Here is a 22082-nt window from a genome sequence, read left to right as displayed (position 1 = left end):
CCGATAGCGATTGTTTTTCAAGCAAACTGGCCGATTTCGATATAGATTTCCGTTTTTTCTTTTTTTTCTTTTTTTCTTTAAGCAAACAAGACGGGGAAAGTATGCATAAACAAGACGTTTATTTGGTATTTAATAGGCCAAACTGGCTTTTGGGTATTGAAAACAATAAACGTAACCATCTGAATTAACAGCAGTAACAGCACAGCCTACGTTCAATACAAACACAGATGGTACAGACATCAGAATTTAGCTTTTGTTTTTGAATTGGGTTGAAACTACAGAGAACTGGCCTTAAATGAAAAGATTAACTGTAACCATGTGAAATTAAAGGCAATAACTGCATAGTTCTACAGTCCACAGTTCTACAGTCCACACAACACAATTCTGTCATGAGATGTCGACTGTATTGTTTGCGATTGTTATCGCTGAATAAATGCACTTACTCGACCACTGATGTCTGAATAGAGCAACAGACTATGGCCGTTTGGAATTACAATTAGGGAATTAAGTTATATTTACCAGTCTTTGGTATTAATTTATATATATTTATAAATTAAAAATATTATATTATATTAATATTATTTGACCCTTTAACTTAAGCACTCACTATTTTAATTAAATTCTTAAAAAAAAAAAAAAAAAAAAAAAAGAGACTTGTTATAGCACCTATAGATTACTGTTTTTTGTTGTTGTTGTTTTTGATTGCTTCCCGTCCTCATTTGTAAGACGTTTAGGTAAAAGCATCTGCTAAATGAGTAAATGTAAATGTTAATATGTGCTTCAGCAACTAGCTCCCCATCAAAAGGGTTTTAAATGTCAGTAGGAACATAGTTTCATGCCACAGAGCTTCTTTTAAAACCACAGACAGATGACATAATAAATTCCTTATCCCAGTTGCATAGTTTAAATTGTGAAATGCATGCACTAAAAAGTTGACAGAATACACTTTCTGTACTTGTTTTGCACTACTTTAGTTACATTACATATAGGCCAAAATGTGTTCGTTTAATAAAAATCAGTAGGTGATCACTTGGTCTAGATTTTCTTTACCTGCTTAAAATAGTGGTTTAATTTAAACAGTTTTTGTTATGTTTTTTTTTTTTTTTTTTACCTTACCTCTTTGCGTCTCTAAACAGTGCTGTCTCCTCGCTAGTGAGAAATGTCATGGGTAGCCTTTAAGTTGTTACTATAGTTACTAGTACTAGTTGTTAGTACTAGTTGTTACACTATATATGCTAACTGATAAAATCATCAGTGCAGCGCTGATAAACACCTTCATGTGCAAACTGTGTGAACGTTATTACTGTTAACTATGCGAAGTGATATGGAACTGTAATGCGGTCAAGAGAGCTGCCTTGAACTACGTTGATCATTCATGTAGTCATACGTACAGAAAATAATTGCATACCTCTGAATGTTCATCAGCCAATCAGATTCAAGCATTCAACAGCCCCATAGTATACAGGTTTTTTTTTTCAGTTAATGTTTCAATTATTTTCAATTATGGCTATATGAATATATCAATTTCATTCAGTTCTGCAGTGGTGTTTGGGGTAAAAATAGAATGGTACTAGTGATGTTACAGTGATGTCTCACTGGCAGCCTCAGCCTCATCTCATCAGGGGACGTCACCCTGTCCCACATTTTCCATCAACATAGGTTCAGATAGAGTCTTGTAAATGACCCGACTGTAATAAAACACAGATTCACAGAAGGTAAATTAAGATTTTGTAGTTGCACATTATGCTTTTTCCTGATGCACCAACATTTTCTCTTCCTCAGTGTAAATAGACTTAAGTGTTCATATATATCTCACCTGATCACTGTCTCGTGATGTGGGGTCTGTTTGAACAATAACAAAACTCAATTAAACACATTACTTTGAGTAGAAAAATACTTTTACATCTTTGAAAGATTCCTGTCACACTTTTTCCATCTTGTTAAATCATCTGTATGTAATACTCACTATTCTGTCCTGCTCGAGGACGCTTGAGATAGTAAATCACACCAGCAGCTGCGGTCACGAACAACAGAACAACACCAACACCAACACATATTTCTGCTACAGCAGCTGAAGACAGACCTGAATCTGAAACAGATAAGGACAGACATCATTACTACATCGAGAACGATAATCAGTTGTTACATCTACAACTAGTTTTCTTTAGTGTCAGTCCCAAACACTGACAGTGTGAATGTAGCCAGTAAGCGGTCAAGGACACCTCAGTCGTGTGAACTGAAGGTGGAGAAGATCTCTGTACATTTACACTCCCACCCTACAATTCCTGGCTGTACTGAAACTCTGAACCCCCAACCTTTTGGTTACAAGTTCGACTCTCTAACCATTAGGCCATAAGTGTCCTCATTTAACTGAATTTGCTTAATTTTACTTTAATGTTATTAATTTTACATGTTATTAGCATTAGACGTGTGAACTGGACAAATTTGTTGTGGCATTTTGAAGCGTATGCAAAGGTGACAGATCGCAATTATATTAATGACTCAAAGCTCACTTTTGACCACAATAAAAATATTTACTGGGATTATTGAAACATGTGAAAATGTATTTTAAAATTGCTTCATGGAAAGACTAAACTTTACTCACCAATGACAGAAAAAATGAATGTTTTCAAACTGGTGACACTGACGCTGTTCTGAAGGATGCTGCTGATGATCTGTAGTTGATAATCTCCAGAGTCTGTGGTTCTGGTGTCTGTGATGGTCAGAGATCCAGTCTGATCCAGCTTCAGTCTGTCTCTGAATCTTTCTTTACACTGAACATCTGTACAGACGTTACTCTGATCTCCAGTGATTTCAGTGATGAGAGTCTCATTAAAATACCACCTCATCACATAATTAGTGGTTTTCATGACACCAGGATCAAAAGTGACAGATTCTCCGTCCTTCACTGATATTTTCTTCACTTTATCAGGAACATCTGAAACACAAACCGACAGCAGATCTTGACTTTCAGCATGAAACACAACATTAGTGAATGCATTTTGTTTCAAAGATGAAGGTTTTATTAAATGTCTCACCAAGAACAGTAACAATTAAGGTCTTTTCACTTATGTTGCTTCTCCTGAAGATCTTCAGTTGATAGACCCCAGGGTCTGTAGTGTTGATGTTCATGATGGTAAGAGATCCGGTTTGCTTCTCTAGTTTCAGTCTGTCTCTGAATCTCTCAGTACCTTCATTACACTGAACATCTGTACAGATATAACTGAGATCTCCGGTGATTGCAGCGATACAGGTATCATTGAAATACCATAAAATCTCTTCTTGTTGTGTTGTAGTAACATTAGTGTACAGAGTAACGGAATCTCCCTCCGTCACCGATACTGTCACTCTGTCTGTAATAACACTTAAAACACCTGGAGAGAGAGAAAAATATAATTATGAATCATGCCGGGGGTAGTGGGACATAATTATTTAGCAAAAAATAATCATTAAAATTATAACATCGTTTTAATCATACACTAGATTTAATTATATCTCATGGAATCGATCTTACTGCTATAGATATTGTACCTCAAAGTGATGATATTACAGACCATTTCCTTGTATCGTGCATGCTGCGTATAACTGATATTAACTATATGTCTCAGCGTTACCGTCTGGGCAGAACTATTGTTCCAGCCACCAAAGAAAGATTCACAAATAACCTGCCTGATCTATCTCAACTGCTATTTGTACCCAAAAATACACATGCATTAGACAAAATGACTGACAACATGGGCACTGTTTTCTCTAATACATTAGAAACTGTTGCCCCCATCAAATTGAAAAAGGTTAGAGAAAAACGTACTGTGCCATGGTATAACAGTAATATTCACTCTCTCAAGAAAGTAACTCGTAGTCTTGAATGCAAATGGAGAAAAACTAACTGTATGAAAAACAATATGTCCAGCTATAGACAGGCTCTAAAAACTGCTAGGGCAGAGCATATACACAAACTCATTGAAAATAACCAAAACAATCCAAGGTTTTTATTTAGCACAGTGGCTAAATTAACAAATTACCAGACGCCACCTGATTCAAATATTCCACCAACGTTAAATAGTAATGACTAAAATAGATAACATTAGAAATACAATAGCGAATGTAGATTCTACAGCGTCTAACACTTCAGTTTCATCCAGCGTAGCCAAAGATAAACTGCAGTGCTTTACAAATATAAGACAGGAAGAGCTAAATAAACTTATCACTGTATCTGAACCAACAACATGTTTATTAGATCCTGTACCCACTAAATTACTGAAAGAGCTGTTACCTGTAGCCGAAGAACCGCTTCTCAATATCATTAACTCGTCGTTATCTTTAGGTCACGTCCCAAAACCATTCAAGCTGGCGGTTATCAAGCCTCTTATTAAGAAACCAAAACTAGATCCTAGTGTACTGGCAAATTATAGGCCTATTTCAAATCTTCCATTTATGTCAAAAATTTTAGAAAAAGTTGTGTCTGCTCAATTGAGCACCTTCCTGCATAAAAATGATCTGTATGAAGAATTTCAGTCAGGTTTTAGGCCCCACCATAGCACAGAAACTGCACTTGTTAAAATTACAAATGACCTGCTCCTTGCGTCAGACCAAGGCTGCATCTCATTTCTAGTCTTACTTGATCTTAGTGCTGCGTTCGACACCATAGATCATGACATACTCATAGATCGATTACAAAACTATACAGGTATTCAAGGGCAGGCTCTAAGATGGTTTAGAACCTACCTGTCCGATCGCTACCATTTTGTTTACTTAAATGGGGAGTCATCTCATTTATCACCAGTAAAATATGGAGTGCCACAAGGATCCGTCCTAGGTCCCCTTCTATTATCAATATACACGTTGCCCCTTGGTAATATAATTAGAAAATACGGAATTAGCTTCCACTGTTATGCTGATGATACTCAGCTATATATCTCAACGAGACCAGATGAAACTTCTCAATTATTTAAGCTAACAGATACTAATTATTGGACCAAAAAACACTACACAGAATCTTGTAGATTACAATTTGCAACTAGACGGATGTACTGTTACTTCCTCTACAGTCAGAAATCTGGGTGTTATATTAGACAGCAATTTGTCTTTTGAAAATCATATTTCCCATTTTACAAAAACTGCATTCTTCCATCTTAGAAACATTGCCAAGCTACGAAACATGTTACCTGTTTCTGATCCAGAAAAGCTAGTTCAAGCATTCATGACCTCTAGACTGGACTATTGTAATGCACTTCTAGGTGGTTGTCCTGCTTCGTCAATAAACAAGCTACAGGTAGTCCAAAATGCAGCAGCTAGAGTCCTTACCAGGTCAAGAAAATATGATCATATTACCCCAATTTTACAGTCTCTGCACTGGCTACCTCTTCCGTATCAGTTACAAATTATCATTACTTACCTATAATGCCCTAAATGGTTTAGCTCCTGCATACCTAACTAGCCTTCTACCACACTACAACCCATCACGCTCCCTAAGGTCACAAAACACTGGACTTTTGGTAGTTCCTAGGATAGCAAAGTCCACTAAAGGAGGTAGAGCTTTCTCACATTTGGCTCCCAAACTCTGGAATAGTCTTCCTGATAATGTTCGGGGTTCAGACACACTGTCTCTGTTTAAATCTAGATTAAAAACGCATCTCTTTCGCCAAGCATTCAAATAATGTATCTCTTAAATTGTGAGTGTAGTTGCATCTGATCAAAGGTGCATTTTTATTCATTAGCTTGGGTTAAACTAATCTTACTTTGATGGATCAGCAGCTATGCTAATGATGTCTCTATTTGTTTCTATGTTTCGCCACGGGATTTACATTCCGTGGTAACTAGGATTACACAAGCTCCAGTCTGGATCCAGAACACCTGAGAAGAGATGATGCTGACCCTCAGAGGACCCCAGATGATGCTAACCCTGAATCAACAAACAGAACTAACCAATATTGCTACAAGTGTGACTGCATCATATAACAACTATTCATTATTAATATTAATAATGTTCATCGTCTGGCTGACTACGTCTTGTATAAATCTTTTCTAAAAATCCTGTCAAACGTGCACAAACTGACAGTCACCACCATAAGCTACTACTGAATATTGTAGAAACGTAATTTTCTGTAAAGTTGCTTTGTAATGATTTCTATTGTAAAAAGCGCTATTCAAATAAACTTGAATTGAATTGAATAATTGATTCACACATTCAAGTTTATTTTTACAGAGCATCAACGGAGTTGTGCAAGTGTTTTTGTTTGTTCCCTGCATTTCGAAGATGCTTGTTTTACAAACAAGGCCCAGTTTGACGCCGGATTTGCGTATCGTTTATTTCTTAAGGATAATGCAGTCCCAACGAAAAAGGGTCACGATTGTGTGTTGGAACCACAGGCGGTGAGTAAAACTGCTTCAAATATCTCTGTGTTGTTAACTTAGCTATCGGCGCGTAAGAACATCAAGTAAACAACATGCGATGTTGTCATCAAACTGCACTTTCCACATTTTCAGCTTAAAAAAAAAAAAAAAGACGACATAAAGTGGAACTTAGTCATTTTCCAAAACCGCTGAGCAAATATATAGAGTTTCATTACATACCACATAGAGACGTCGTTGCTGATGCTGCTCTTGTTAAATTTCAGCCTCTGGATCTGATTCTGGATCATAAATATACGCTGAATCTGACTGTTTAGCCATGGTTTAGTCACGGTAATGTCACAGCTTCCAAACGCTCTCAACGCAAAAGCCTACTGGCGCTCGTGATTCTTTAGCTCCGCCCACACGTCACGCCTCCAGCAGCTCGTGTTTTTCCGGGAAAAATCGGTACAGACTATCTTTCTCTTATGAATATAATAAAACTAAAGACTTTTTGGAGTTATGAAGGATGCAGTACTACTCTATAGGTACTCAAGATTAACAGGATATTGAGTGAAAACGAGCATTTCACCACCCTTTATTGAACACCCTATATATATATATATATATATAAATAAATAAATATATATATTTTATGCCACTGACTGGACGGGGCAGAGTCGTGTGGTTACACACGCGGTAGTATGCTTTTAAGGGGGAAGTATTAACAGGATTAAAAAAATCGAAATAAATGACATGGGAAAATTACATCGGTTAGAGGTTCTGAATTTCGGATTCGATTTCTTTTTGATTAATCGTCCAGGCCTACTCTGAAGTGAATAAACCATTTATCTTTATAGCCCTCTAAAGCACAATATAGGTCCATATCTCATTAACGCTGCAGTAAACTGGGTTTTATATTATGTGAGCATATAGTATGGGATGTCACTTATAAGAACTGAACATTGTTTTTTTTCTGCTTATTAGAAATGGGGTCTTTATAGCCCTCTAAAATGTGATAATGTCCCTTATCTCCAAAACACTGCAGTAAAATGGTTTGATATGAGGTGTGCATATAGTATGGGATGTCCAATTTATAAACTAACCATATTTTTTATATATATATATATATATATATATATATATATATATATATATATATATATATATATATATACTTATCAGAAATGTGGTCTTTATACCCCTTTAAAGTGTAACAATTTCCAAATGCTGCAGTAGAATGGTTTGATATGAGGTTTGCATATAGTATGCCATGTCCCTTCTACATTGTTTTTTTTGTTGTTTTTTTTTGTTGTTGTTGTTTTTTTCTACTTATTAGAAATGGGACTTTTAAAGGGTCCATAAAGTAGGTGAACTCAAACTTTCCCACCAGAGCTCGTCATATTACCATAAATGATAAAGGATCAACATGTTCGCCGTTTTAATTGGTTATATCATAAGTTAACTTTTTTGTGCTTTAGTCGGAGATTTTATTGCTGAGTTTAGAATACTGCGGTCAAGCCTGCCGCAGTTCAGAAACACACTGTCGTCAAGCAGGGCCAACAGAGAGGGAACGCACTTTTCATCTAAACGCTCAGATTTGATATGTGATGGGTTTTTTTTCATCTTTGATTTGTAGAAAACGAGATATAGGACATTCATCGATTTAGAGGGAAATTAAGAGCCTTTTTTTTAATAATAAGTAGATTAAATTTAAGAAATTCTTAAAGAGGACATAAAGCATCGTTTTCGAGATATAGGATAATATTACACTTTAAAAGTCTTTTAAGATCCAATTTCTAATAAGTAGAAAAAAAACAATGTCAAACCATTGTACTTCAGCCTTTTGTAGATATGGGACATTATTACACGTTCTATAAAGAACACATTTCTAAGAAGTAGAAAAAAAATAAAAAAAAAATCTTTGGTTCTTATTCAGGATGTCCAATACTATATGCACACCTCATATCAAATTTATATAATATATAGTATTGCATAAATTCTTGCCATGCAGCATAATACGCAGTTTTGCCCTTTATTACTTTGTCTTTTATAGAAAAGCGAAATTAGCAAATGTTTTACCAGGCACGAAGAATACACGCAATGTGAAAAAAAGAAAAAGACCCATTCCATAATTTTTCTAAATCCTCTCTCCTCCTCTCTCATCTTCTTCTTCTTGGCTTTTTAACTGCGGCTGGCACCAACGCAAATAGTCCAAGAGGGTCTGTTGCCGCCACCTTCTGCTCCGGAGTGTGGAACAGAGTTTTAAATTCTATTCTACAAAGAATACTTTACTATTTATTTCACATGCCCATTTTATCAAAAGCTACTATAATTTTTTCCTCTGTCTCGTTCATACTACAATAAAAAAAATACAGGAGGTATTGGGAGCAAAGCTTTAATCTTGTTTCTATTTATAGGTCTAACAATTCTGTCTCAGTAAAAGGGATTTTGATTGTTGAGAACAAATTCATTAACCGCTTTGTTTGAAATCATATCAACAGAAAATCTATTCCGGCTTCTTCTTTTAAATGGATGAAATTGTATAGAGTTAACTGGAGTGTCATATTTATTAACAAACAAAATAAAAGAAATCACATTTAAAATATTACATAGATGTTATCCTTGTAATAGTGTACTTAAGTATATGCTAGATATTGAATTTATTTTATTGTATTTATTATTATTATTTTAGAGTTGTTCACCTATCATGATATTATTTTCATTTATTATTACTCTAACTTTTGGCTTCAATATAGACCTATTGTTAATCTTTTTATCATACTTGCCAATTTTATTTTTTTTATTCAAGTGTATATCTTGTGTAAGAAGATCCAAGTACTTTTTTTTTCCTGTATTTTTGCAATTTTTTTGTTTCTGACAAGGAAGAAAGTCAGCTTGTTAAAAATCCCAAATTTTATTTTTCTTTTCTCAGAAGTCTACATTCATTGATGTGATATTTCTGAAGCTTTGATCTGATTGGTCCTCTCCAGTCTGCTGGGTGTGGCTATACTGTTGCCATTTAGACAAGATGTCAGATACATTTACATTGAAATACAATTATTAATAAAAACAACAAGAGGTTTAATGTGTGGTTGCAATTAAAATGCTTAACTGTTTAGTGATCATGAAACCAAGCTTTGGTTGCCAGTACTTTCAGTGTAATATGGAAAACAAAGAGACTCAGATAATGTGTTGTGAATTTAAAAGTAATGTGTTACTTGTTAAGCATCTGATTAAGTAACTTCAGTTGATTGTAATGTGTTAGCACCAACACTGCAAATGATTCAGTAGAAGTTCAGTTCAGTTATTTCTGATAACAAACTCTAAAATCATGACAAACAAATGAAAAGATCAGTCACTGAGAGTGAATCTCACTTGTTTTATTGTCACATGAACATACTTGGTCTTACAAGTTCATTTCTATCATAAAAATAGTCATTAAAAAAGGCTCAGCTTCTTCATAGACTGATGCAGTTAAAACAAATCCTTAAGGTATCACAAGGCACATCATTATTGCATCTTTCTGAGGATGTGTTACAATATTTTGTGGGTGATTTTTGACAGTCAATTTCAGTACTTCAACACTGGCATGACGATGTCTTTGTAACATTTACGACACAAAAATCAGCATCATGACATTTCTAACCCATGTATTAAAACATCGATCTTGCACTGATCTCTGAAGCTGAGTGATCGGTGATATGTTCTGAAGGCAGATATCATTGTTTCTGAATGGGATCAGATTTGAAACCAAAAAATAAAAATAAAAAAATCTGATTACATTCAAAAACTCCTCTTACAGCGTTCCATGAATGACATCACAGAAAAATGTGTCAGTATTTCACAGAATATACACAGCAGCGCAAAATAACTACATAATATATATACATAAAAAACACTGAGCAAATGCAACATATCTAAAATAGCTTCATGAATGGAACAGAAAGAGACATGAGATGGACAAAACACTTATAAAGAATAAAGAAAATGTGCAGGATAGCTAGCATCGCATAAATATCATAATGCTCATTAAAGTGTATTACATTCAACATTACAACTTGACCCGTACCTGAAGAATATAATAATAAAAAATAAAAACAGTGTGGAAATTGTGCTTTATCATTTTTCACAACACATGTGCTAATGTTTTTCTCAGATAACCAAAAATAACCGCACATATGTATTAAAATATATAAATTATTCCCTTCAGGTAAACCTGTAAATGGCGACACAACCGTAACATCAACAACATCAGTGGTACTTGGATATTGTTTGACAGCTGCCTTAAAAACCCATTTGCATATTTGTACACATAGAAAGCTCATGTTTCAGAGCATGACCCTGTCTGAAAATGCCCATCTTGGTGATGTATTCAAGTAAACAGACAAGAAGTGCATTAATCGATCTTCTAGTGTTCTGTGCTGGTGACTGAACTTCAGCAGCTGAAATAAAACAGGTTTAGCACTTATTGTTCTGTTAATGTGTCAGTTTGTTCCTCATTTTATTACTGATGGACAGTTTATTTGTCTTTCTTTGAAGCAGTGTTTAATCGGGGCTCATCTTTTATTTGAAAATGTATAAGACATATTATTCAACATATCACAATTCCTAAACAACAAAACAATTTTATTGTGATTCTAATGTGCAATATGATATGCTGATTATATGGCGATAAAAGTTTTAGAGCCAGGCCATTAGTGTGTAATTAGTTTTGACTCTCTGGTTCATTGATTATAAAACATAGGATTACGTTTGATTAGGAGTAAACATCTATGACTTCTAACTCCTTTTGTTTTGAGGCAGAGAGGCAGTTTGCTCTGACACTTTCGTGAGGTAAACCGTTGATAGGCAGCATCTTTGAATGTATACCAATAAAGAAGCCAAAGCCGGGAAGATAATGGGTTTGTAATATATAAAATATTTGCATATAAGCTTAATTTATGCTGGTATGAAACTGACTGAATTCAAGAAATACTTGGTGGACGTCCTAATTAATGCTGCTAGTGGTTAATAAAGTCTGCAAGTCATAGAGAAGACAATAAGCATTGTTGATGGGCACCTCTTTTGAAATGTACTGGCTTTGAGATGATTATTTCGGTTATTTATAGATTTACAGATTATTTTGATCTAGTTGGTGAAATGTGTATTAAATCTAAAATGATTAAGTGTGGAGTAGAGAAATTAACACTCTGCGCTGTCAAATTGTTAATGTTTTTAAGCCATTGCATTCCCATTATTAAATCCAGTTCAGTCAGTGTGTATTAAGGTGGAGATCACAGTTTGTAGTCTGACAGTGTTTCACTTCACTGGAGTGATATTGGTCAGAAGTTGGCACACTGCGTTGAGTTTTGGTTCTGTTATAAGACATTTAGTTTTTTCGCTCTTTAATAACCTACAAAATAACACAAGTTTGAAGAGTATAACTAGTCACCGACTGCATGTAATAATGTAATTACTTGTCAACTTGTATTTTAAAATGCATTATGAAGCGAGCTTGCTTGGCACTATGTAGACAGCTTCTTAAGATGCTAATCATGAGCGAAAGGATTGCTTCATCGCAGCTGGCCTATACTTTAGTATTGAACTAACACATGAAATGAACACGTAAAGAGAGCAGTTCTAGTTGAGAAATGTTCAAGAACTAGATTCCTGTACAAGCAGCTTAATTCATGTGTGTCAGAGAGAGAGAAATGTGGAAGCACTGATATATAAATGTGCTGTATAATGTCCTATTTGTAAATATAAATCATGTTAAAGCTTATAGTAATGAGGATACTGATACTTGGCCTCCAAAATGAACATAGCAGTAAAGTAGAAAGTGTAGTATCTTTGGCAGCCTCGTCATTGGGTGTGTTCTTGATTTAGAGCACATTATTCTCCTGAAAGAACACAGATATTCACAAAAAAAAACAAAAAACAAAAAAAAATTACAGTATTAATACACTAACACAAAAACATGAGAGACCAGATAATGCTACTTTATAAGTAGTAAAAATATTATTGCTGTTTCACCTGATTATTTTTGCTGCATACAGAATCCTGTTTGAAAAAAAAAAAAAAAAGCTTGAATTAAACATACATTGTTTTGTTTCATTAGAATATGCATATTTCCACATTTTAAAGAGGTTGAATGCTGCGGATGATTTAAACTTGTCCTTTGTCTTTGGAGTGTTACAAGTGTCTTGGTGAATAAAGAAGATCTGTGAAGTTGCAAAGACTAAAGTCTCAAATCCAAAGAGAATAATCTTTATAAAAGTTGAGACTCGTCCATGTCCTCCTAAAACGGCTCGTTCAAACACACCCCCACATCTCTACATCACTATGTGGGAAGATTTGCATAGTGCCGCCCTAATGGTCACGCATAGAAAGAAGGCATAACTTTAATTCTCATTGTAGTATTGTTGTTGCTGCCGCCATGCCGTATAAATGCTGTGTGTTTCGTTGTGATGGCGAAACTACTTTGTTTTTGCCTTCCAAAAAGAAGACAACTAGAAATCATGTTTATATCACCTTTTTAATGGGTTTTATGTTTTTGTCTTGTCGCTCCGGCCGGACATGGCATCACAATATGTTAAGAGACATAACATTTTCTGTCACACGCTTGAGGTATTCGGCCAATCACAACACACCTCACTTTTCAGAACGATGAGCTTTGTAAAAATCGACACGTTTCAGAAGGCAGGGCATAGAGGAGAAACAATAATATAGTATTTGGAAAATAATGTGTTTTTTTTTTTTCCCTTAAACTGCATAAACACAGTTCATTACACCAAACACACAAAATAATGTTGTTTTTAGCAGCATCATATGACCCTTTAACAATTCTCTTCACACTTCATTTTATATTTGTGTCATGTTAAATCAGCTTTAATTCTCACCTTTCCTTTTTGCAAGAACACCAGCAACCACACAGACGAGCAGCAGAGTAACACATATTCCTGCTATAGCTCCTGGAGACGGTCCTGGAACAGCTGGAGACAGACAGACATTATTACTAGAGAGTAGGGTTATACTGTAGTCAAGATGAACTAAATCGAGACCAAGTCAAAACCACAACGAGTGTGGTGAGAATGAGTCGAGTCGAGACCAGCACTATTCATATGGTGCTTCTTTTTTGTTAAATATTTATAATACAATGAACAAGGGGGCATTAGGACTGGCTATGCATAGGGTCCGGGATCTTGTGCAGCACCCCTGCACACCCTGTTATGCATTTGGACTTTGCTGCTTATAAATATCTTTATTTTGAAACATTTGACATCTTTGGATCGTGATAGTATGATATAGTAGGATAAAGTATTCATGCTGAAGTCTTTATGTAAAGACCAAACGCCTGCTTCTGTCAAGTTTTTAAAGTTAGTTTTCATCCATTTCAATTGGCTGGTAAAATAGTGGGGTTTTGTGATGTTTCTGGAAGGTGTGTTAAGGGCAGGTTTTTAGGGTAGCGCTGCTCTGTCAGTGGAAATGCAGCTTGATTTTGACCTCCCAGCTAAAGGTCCGAGGCTACAGGCTGCATGTGGCTCATTGTTAGCCCCGGCTCAGACTTGCCTGACAGTGGAAAAGCTGCTATTGGGTCAAAGCTCTCTTGGATTGATGTAAAACACAGAAATGTTTTTTGAAATGCACAGAATTACGCTCACCAGTGATAGAAACGCTGAAGCTCTTTAAACTGGTGACAACAACACCGCTACTACTGCTACTGATCTGTAGTTTATATTCTCCAGAGTCTCTGGTTCTGGTGTTCATGATGGTCAGAGATCCAGTCTGATGATCCAGCTTCAGTCTGTCTCTGAATCTCTCTTTACACTGAACATCTGAACAGATCTTACTCTGATCTCCAGTGATTTCGGCGATGAGAGTCTCATTACAATACCACGTCATCACAACATTTGGTGTTTTTGTTACACCAGGATGTAAAGTGACAGATTCCCCCTCCACTACAGACTTGGTCTTCATTTCATCTCGTCGAGCAGCAGGAACATCTGAAACACAAACCAACATCTGCTGGAGGATCTCTGCTGATGAAAAAACCTGCATAACCTGAGAGAACTTTAAACCTTTCTTGACTTTGAATCTGACAAACAAAACTAACTGTTAAAACTAACAACTGAATCACTCTACAAATAAATCTACAAATTCCAAATTAACAATAAATGTATTTTAAAGAAATGATCTACATCATTTATGTGAATATACAGGTTAGTGGAAAAAATATATAAAGTAAATGATGTACTTAAAACATGTATAATTTCCCTATTAACATTTATTAAATGACTCACCATTAACAGCAACTCTGAAGATCTTTTCACTTCCGCTGCTGTGGCTGATGATCACTAGTTTATATTCTCCAGAGTCTGTGTTTGTGATGTTCATGATGGTCAGAGATCCAGTCTGATGATCCAGCTTCAGTCTGTCTCTGAATCTCTCAGTGTCTTCATTCTTACACTCAACATCTGTACAGATATCACTGATATCTCCACTGATTTGAGCAATGCGAGTGTTATTAAAAAACCATACGATCACTTCTTGTTGGTTTGTTTTAACATCAGTGTTAAGAGTGACTGAATCTCCCTCATTCACAGACACTGACACTTCATCTTCACCAGCTCCAGTTGACCCTGAAGAAGAAATGAACAAACAATCATAAGCCAAACAAAAACACAACAGAAAAATGCAGTGAAATATTATTTCTATATATCAAAAAGACTGAGTATAGAAATATTTCTGTATTCATAATGTAACACACATTATTCAACACATACTGATTCATATTTGATCCTCTTTCTCTATACATACATTTGTGAATTCATGCAACCAACTCTTTTCTTGTCTTCATGATGAATATTACACTAATTACACACTCGTTCAGTAAAACCAATGAGATGTTCCTTTGCAGGCTGCTCTCAGGTGCTACTGGTGTGTGTTATACACACACTTCACACACTTCAAAACAGAAGTTTCAAAGGGGCAGGACTTAAGAAAAGGACAGAATGAGAAATATCAGCCAGTCTAAAGTCTGATTTGAAAAGCTGAGAGCAGGCATCTGCAGAGGAGTGAATTAAGAGCAGACAAGATGGACAGATCTCACTTGTAGACCATCAGCTAAAGGATACACTTCATTCATTTTTAGTTTAATGAGGATTTGTGTGTTTGTTTGTTTATTTCATAAGAAATACAACAACAATCACCTATCACTGTAAAACCCGACAAGTAAACTTAACTCAAACGGTTTGAGTAAACAGATATCCTTAAGTTATGTTAACTCAAACCATTTGAGGAAACCGATTGCCTTAAGCCGTTTAAGTTGAAAAAACTAATAGTTATAAGTACTCTGAACTTAATTCAGTTGAGTTCACTGAAAGAATATATACATTGCAATTAAGTGATTAACTGAGTGATAATTGTGAATTAGTGATGAACAGCTGCTGTTAACAAACAGAATCACTGAAGAAAAGAGAAACACTAGAACTACTACAACTGACTTCAGACACAGACTTAGATGAAATCAACTGAAATAAAATACATGAAATCTCTCAAGATCTGATTAAACAACCCACAAACAGCATCACCAGCTCCACTTATTAATAACCAGACTGACTTTATTTCTGTCAGACGTCTACAGAAGATCTTATTGAGAATGAACTAAGGTTTAGATGTTGATTTATTGTTTCTTTTGAAGTAACCATGTTAGAGATCAGTGTTTGCTTTAGTTGGGCTCTTGACCCTTGATTTCTGACTTAGTCTTTTCTCTGGCTGTTATAACCATGTGTTTCTAAAACACATTTGTTGAAACTCAAAAGCCCAGAAGAAATGCCATCAGGTGTTAACCTGTACCTAGGTGTAGGTTGTTATACTTTATAAAGGTGATGGTAATTATTCATTATTATTCACAATTATTGATCTGTATGGAGTCTAATCTCTGATTAAATAGATGTGTAATTAGTAGAAGTGGACCTAGTAATGAAACTAAGAGCCAGTGGTTCTGTGATATTCAGTTAATATAAAAATTACTTCATAAACATTTTGTACACATACTTTTGTTTTCTATGCCAGTAATTGGTCAAACACACACATCAATAATCAGAATATGAATCTCTACAATGGTGACAAAAAAACATGCTGCAATGCATGCTGGGTACTATTTTAGTACAAAACTCATCCATGGCTCCCAGCATGCTCTGCAGGAATTTTTTTTTATGGTCACCATTGTTGAGGTTCATATTCTGATTATTGATGTCTGTGTTTGACTGTTTGACACTGTAGAAGACCACACTGTTTGGAAAATCATTGTATGAACTGATTATCACAGAATCACTGGGTCTTAGGATCACTTTTACTATCATCAATCAAATTACACAACACCTACTTCATCAGAGATTAGACTCCATATGGATCAATAATTCATGATTATCACCAATATAAAGTATAACAACCTACACCTAGATACAGGTTAATACTTCATGGCATTTTCTTCTGGGCTTTTGAGTTACAACAAATGTGTTTAAGAAACACACGGTTATAACAGCCAGAGAAAAGACTAAGACAGAAATCAAGGGTCAAGAGCCCAACTAAAGCAAACACTGATCTCTAACATGGTTACTTCAAATGAAACAATAAATCAACATCTAAACCTTAGTTCATTCTCAATAAGATCTTCTGTAGACGTCTGACAGAAATAAAGTCAGTCTGGTTATTAATAAGTGGAGCTGGTGATGCTGTTTGTGGGGTTGTTTAATCAGATCTTGAGAGATTTCATGTATTTTATTTCAGTTGATTTTATCTAAGTCTGTGTCTGAAGTCAGTTGTAGTAGTTCTTGTGTTTCTCTTTTCTTCAGTGATTCTGTTTGTTAACAGCAGCTGTTCATCACTAATTCTCAATCAGCACTTAGTTAATCACTTAATTACTTGAATGCAAAGTTTTTAAACTTACAGGGTTTAAATCAAGGCAATCTGTTTATTCCAACGGTTTACTCAAAAGTTAACTTGTCGGGTTTTACAGTGTATATAAAGATCACACCATCAGGGTATATTCTAACATAATTTATGTGCTTAAAATATACATAATCAAACCATTTAGAAAAGATCAACATTGTTTTACAGTTTTTCTCAGTCACTTTGGTGCATTTCTCAAATCAAACTCACAATTTGCAAAACAATAAGTGCATTTCTCAAAACAACTCGTACAAATAGCAAAACACAATGCATAACCTGCAAAAGCCAGTCTCTTACTCAAAATCCTTAGAGCATCTCTCAAAAATAAATATCTGTGTCAATGAACATGTCAGTGCCATCAGAATGACAAGTCCTTGTGTCATAGTTTACGGATAAGACAGTCAAATTGCTTTTTCATGTTATCAATATAACAGTGTACTCTGGAGCGATGTTCTGATGTAAACTACTGTATTGAACAGTATGCCATATGCTTATGTATGCCATATAATCATTTCAAAAGTACACATTTACACATTACTGTATGTGGGATATTGACTGAAAGAGACTGGATACAATTCCCAGTTACACTTTTACTAGTGGTCAGGCCAAAAGAAAAAAAAAACCTTTACAATGTCACTGTGATATAGAAAAGGAAAAAGAAATATGGGCACAAAGATGAAAATAAGCCAGAATGTGTAACTCTTGTGTTGTCCTCTGTCTATACAGTATAAGCTTTTCAACTGAAGATTCATGAGATGAACCTTTGAGCTATTTCAGAGAGGGGGGTCAGACCACTAGTAAAAGTGTAACTGTGAATTCTATCCAGTCTCTTTCGATCAATATCCCACATAAAGTAATGTGTAAATGTGTACTTTTGAAATGGATATATAGCATACATTAGCATATGGCATACTGTTCAATACAGTAACTGTCATCTAAAATGTTGCTATACACAGCAAAATCCCCAGTGTTAATTTAACACTCTGAGTGTGGACTCATATAAACTCTGAAGCAGTGTTAAAAGTAACACTGAAGCAGAGTTGAAGTTAATGAGATAATTAAGAAGTTAATTGAGTTATGATGGACCATTATTGAAGACACCTGATGTTAACAAGCAGAATCACCAAACGAGAAAAATCACAATTTGTGTGTCACCATTATAGTGGTCAGTGTTTGCTTTAGTTGGTACTTTGACCCTTCAGTTATTAACTTTAGATTTTGTGTGGCTGTGCTAACTGAGTTATACCATACAGACAGACCACAGCAAAGGCAATCTTACGATATTGATTGTGGTTTGGACTAATTGTCATGGATTGACCTGAATGCCTGAATTCAGGTTTCTTTACTGTGTACATAAATAAGATGGATAAAAAAAGTGATCCAGCATTTTTGCCATAATATGACATGTTTTCAAAACTTAGTTCTACATAAAGAAAGAGTTCTTTAGTTTAGACACACAGACATCAAGAATCAGCGTGAGCATCACAACAACGGTGACCATCATAAAAGCATGTTGTAGCCAATAAAAACTCATCCATGGCTCCCATCATGCATTGCGGCATGAATAAATTATGAGCTGATCTGTCTTTTTAACTTTTTATTCTAACTATATTTTATTTTTGCTGTTTTTATGTGAATTTTTAGTATCTAGTTTTGTGATGTTCAGAGTAGATCTGTTTATCTGGATATGTTGTTTGTCACCGTTGTTGAGATTCATATGCTGATTCTTGTTATTTGTGTGTGCCTAAAATTAAAACTCTTTAATAAAAAAAAAAATCTGAATCACAGAATCACAAGAGATGCCTACAAAATGTATAGAAAATACAGACTCTTTCTTTGTGTAATCAAAGTTGTTACAATCAATAATGACCCATAAGAAGAGAAGAGCCTGTAAAAGAGTTCAGTGATTAAGGTCAAGCAACAATTACATTAAAGCATAATCATCAACACCCAGTGATTTTTGCTCTTGGCTTGATACACAAACTTTTAATTTAAAAAGTCACAAGCCAAGATCTCAACTAAAGCAAACATTGACCACTATAATGGTGACACACAAATTGTGATTTTCTCGTTTGGTGATTATGCTTGTTAACATCAGGTGTCTTCAATAATGCTCAATCATAACTCAATTAACTTCTTAATTATCTCATTAACTTCAACTCTGCTTCAGTGTTACTTTTAACACTGCTTCAGTGTTTATATAATCCACACTCAGAGTGTTAAATTAACACTGGGGATTTTGCTGTGTAGTTTACATCAGAACATCGCTCCAGAGTACACTGTTATATTGACAACATGACTGAGCAATTTGACGGTCTTATACGTAAACTATGACACAAGGACTAGTCATTCTGATGGCACTGATATGTTCATTGACACAGATATTTATTTTTTAGAGATGAACTAAGGATTTTGAGTAAGAGACTGGCTTTTGCAGGTAATCCATGGTGTTTTGCTATTTGTACGAGTTGTTTTGAGAAATGCACTTACTGTTTTGCAAATGTCAAGGATGATTCGAGAAATGTACCAAAGCAACTGAGAAAAACTGTATTAACATCATCCTTGTAACTTGTACATATTTGTAACTGTCCATCTAAGCACAGAATTGTATAAATTGTGTTATTTTATTTAATGATTTCAGCCATTCATTTATGAGCCAACAGTCTTTCTACATTCTTCTGTTTTGACTTTAATACATATGTGCCCAAATTTGTCTGAATGGTTTCATGCATATAGTCATGTTAATATTGTCCTATGTGAACATGTCCTGCATTTATTTTTCCCAGGTTATCGTGTTTTTTTTTTTGTGTGTGTTTTTTTTTTTTCAAAATATCAATCTTTATTTATAAACAAATTTATCATGCATAAAAGTCGAAGAACATGTGATGCAAAACCAAAAAAGTCTGCATCTTGTTTATAATCTCTTGAATATGGAAACACACCAAATCCATTTGTCTTAAGATGGTTGAACATAGTGCAAAACAAAGTGCAGCCATTAAGTTGACCCAACATGGTATTGTGTATCTATCAATAAGTTAATATAAAATAAATAAAAATAAATAGATTTAAGAAAATATTACATCTATATAGTAAAAAGGGTATACCCGAAAGAAAATTATGCATTTAACTGTTTGGTTACCAACATTCTGCAAAATAGAATCTTGCAATTTGAAGATGACACAATGTTAATTTTTGGGTGAACTTTCCCTTACGTAAGCAGTTTCCGTATAAGAAGCCTACAAGGAGTACTATAGTGAAGGTACACGTCGTTTTATAAATTCACATAAAACACATTTGCATACTATACTTTGTGATGTAAATATGTAAAATATCACATATTTTATGAATAGGCACACACTGAGTAGGTCAAATGGATTAACCCTGATAAAAGTCCTTGATATTCATGAAATTAATGATTTCACTCTAAGTATGTTATTTATTTTATGAAAATAAATAAATAAAAATAAATAGAATGGAGAAAATATGACATCTGGGGCCCGTTTCACAAAGGAGGTTAAGTGAAAACTCTGAGTATGTTAATCCTGAATGAGGGAAACTCTAGGTTTTCTGTTTCAGAATGGGAGGTTTGTCAAACCAGAGAAAGCAGGGTAAGTCAAGCCGTTTCTGAAAGAGAGCTAACTTATACTCAGAGTCAGTTACCATGGTAACTTACTCTATGAACCTAACCTGAGCAGGAGCAGGTTTTCTTCGGTAAACCCAGAGTTTCTTTCGGTCTCCTCCCCCTTTTTAAACACTTCATTGATGCACGCTGGAAAAATGCTCTTCTTACTAAATGTTTTTTTTTTTTCTTTTTTTTTTTCCCAAGTACAAATATATATAAAAATTAAATAAAATAAAGATTGATTCTCTATATAAGAAAATTATATAAGATACTTAGTATTGTTTCCTGTTATGTGCATTTTACTTAAGTAAAATTATATGCCAGTGTGGTAATAAAAATAATCTTAATGCAAATGGAAAACAAGATTATTCTGAGTGTCTATTACTAAGAGCAAATCTTCTGTAGCTCCGCCCTCCATCGACACATAAGGTGAAATAGGACATATGTGAATAACAGCTTCAATGGTGTAGGCAGTAATGTGTTGGGCACGGAAAACTAGCTTGTAACGCGATTGATTGGGTTCGAGTCTGGCTTTTGCCGAGCTCGTTCTTCTCACTTTTCTTCATCACATGTCACAGTAGAATTTCTTTTCAATAAAATTGAACAAAATGTTCAAAAAATGGAAGTAAAGTGCCTAACATGTATTTAATAATGACACAACTGTTTATAATTGTAATAAACATAATAATTTACAATCTGTTATTATTGAATCCTGTTAATGTATAACAATACTGAGGTGCAAATGTATCTGCCAGTATAAAGTATAACTAGCATCCAATTATTATTTACACTTAGCCTGTTGCAAAGAAGTGCTACTTTTACATGGTAAATAGAATATATCACGATTTTCACTGTACATTTTTTCTGTAAATAGCATCTAGAGCTACTTGCACTTAGCCTACTGTAAATAGGATCTATAGCTATAGCTTTTTAAAATAAGTAGTATGCACTTAATTATTATTAATATTATTATTTTATACAGGTATTTTGCCCATGAGATACCATAAAATGATTAGCTATTAGTTTATTAATCTAACGTTCTGCCAGTTTTCACCTGTGATATTATAACACTGAGAATTATATTTGTATTGAGTCTGGAGTATGCAGAAGGCTTTTTGGCGGGAGCTGTTGCCATGTTTGAATCGTAATATCGGCGCTCCATTGATAATGGCTTTTTATATTTGTGGTGCACGCG

At 34.7% G+C, this 22082-nt stretch overlaps 1 protein-coding gene across 1 annotated transcript; it reads right to left on the bottom strand.

Annotated features, from left to right (window-relative positions):
• Positions 1–1618: 1618 nt before the first annotated feature.
• LOC113080582 (uncharacterized) lies at positions 1619–7733 on the bottom strand. The gene is made up of 6 exons (XM_026252742.1): positions 7721–7733; positions 3039–3374; positions 2724–2923; positions 2084–2089; positions 1817–1842; positions 1619–1688 (listed from the first exon to the last, which is right to left on the bottom strand). The coding sequence occupies exons 1-6, from the start codon at positions 7731–7733 to the stop codon at positions 1619–1621; spliced, it is 651 nt and encodes a 216-aa protein (XP_026108527.1).
• Positions 7734–22082: the final 14349 nt, after the last annotated feature.

This window comes from Carassius auratus, unplaced genomic scaffold (genome assembly GCF_003368295.1).
Source record: "Carassius auratus strain Wakin unplaced genomic scaffold, ASM336829v1 scaf_tig00031692, whole genome shotgun sequence".
Taxonomy (NCBI): Eukaryota; Metazoa; Chordata; class Actinopteri; order Cypriniformes; family Cyprinidae; genus Carassius; species Carassius auratus.
This window is presented reverse-complemented; position numbering and strand designations above follow the sequence as displayed.

Bases quoted from the DNA above. Each gene is read 5' to 3' on its own strand.
- LOC113080582 (XM_026252742.1), bottom strand. The intron at 2,924-3,038 runs GTGAGACATTTA...TTCCTGATAAAG, and splicing joins CTTAATTGTTACTGTTCTTG to TGAAGAAAATATCAGTGAAG. The intron at 1,689-1,816 runs GTGAGATATATA...GTTTTATTACAG, and splicing joins CATCACGAGACAGTGATCAG to TCGGGTCATTTACAAGACTC.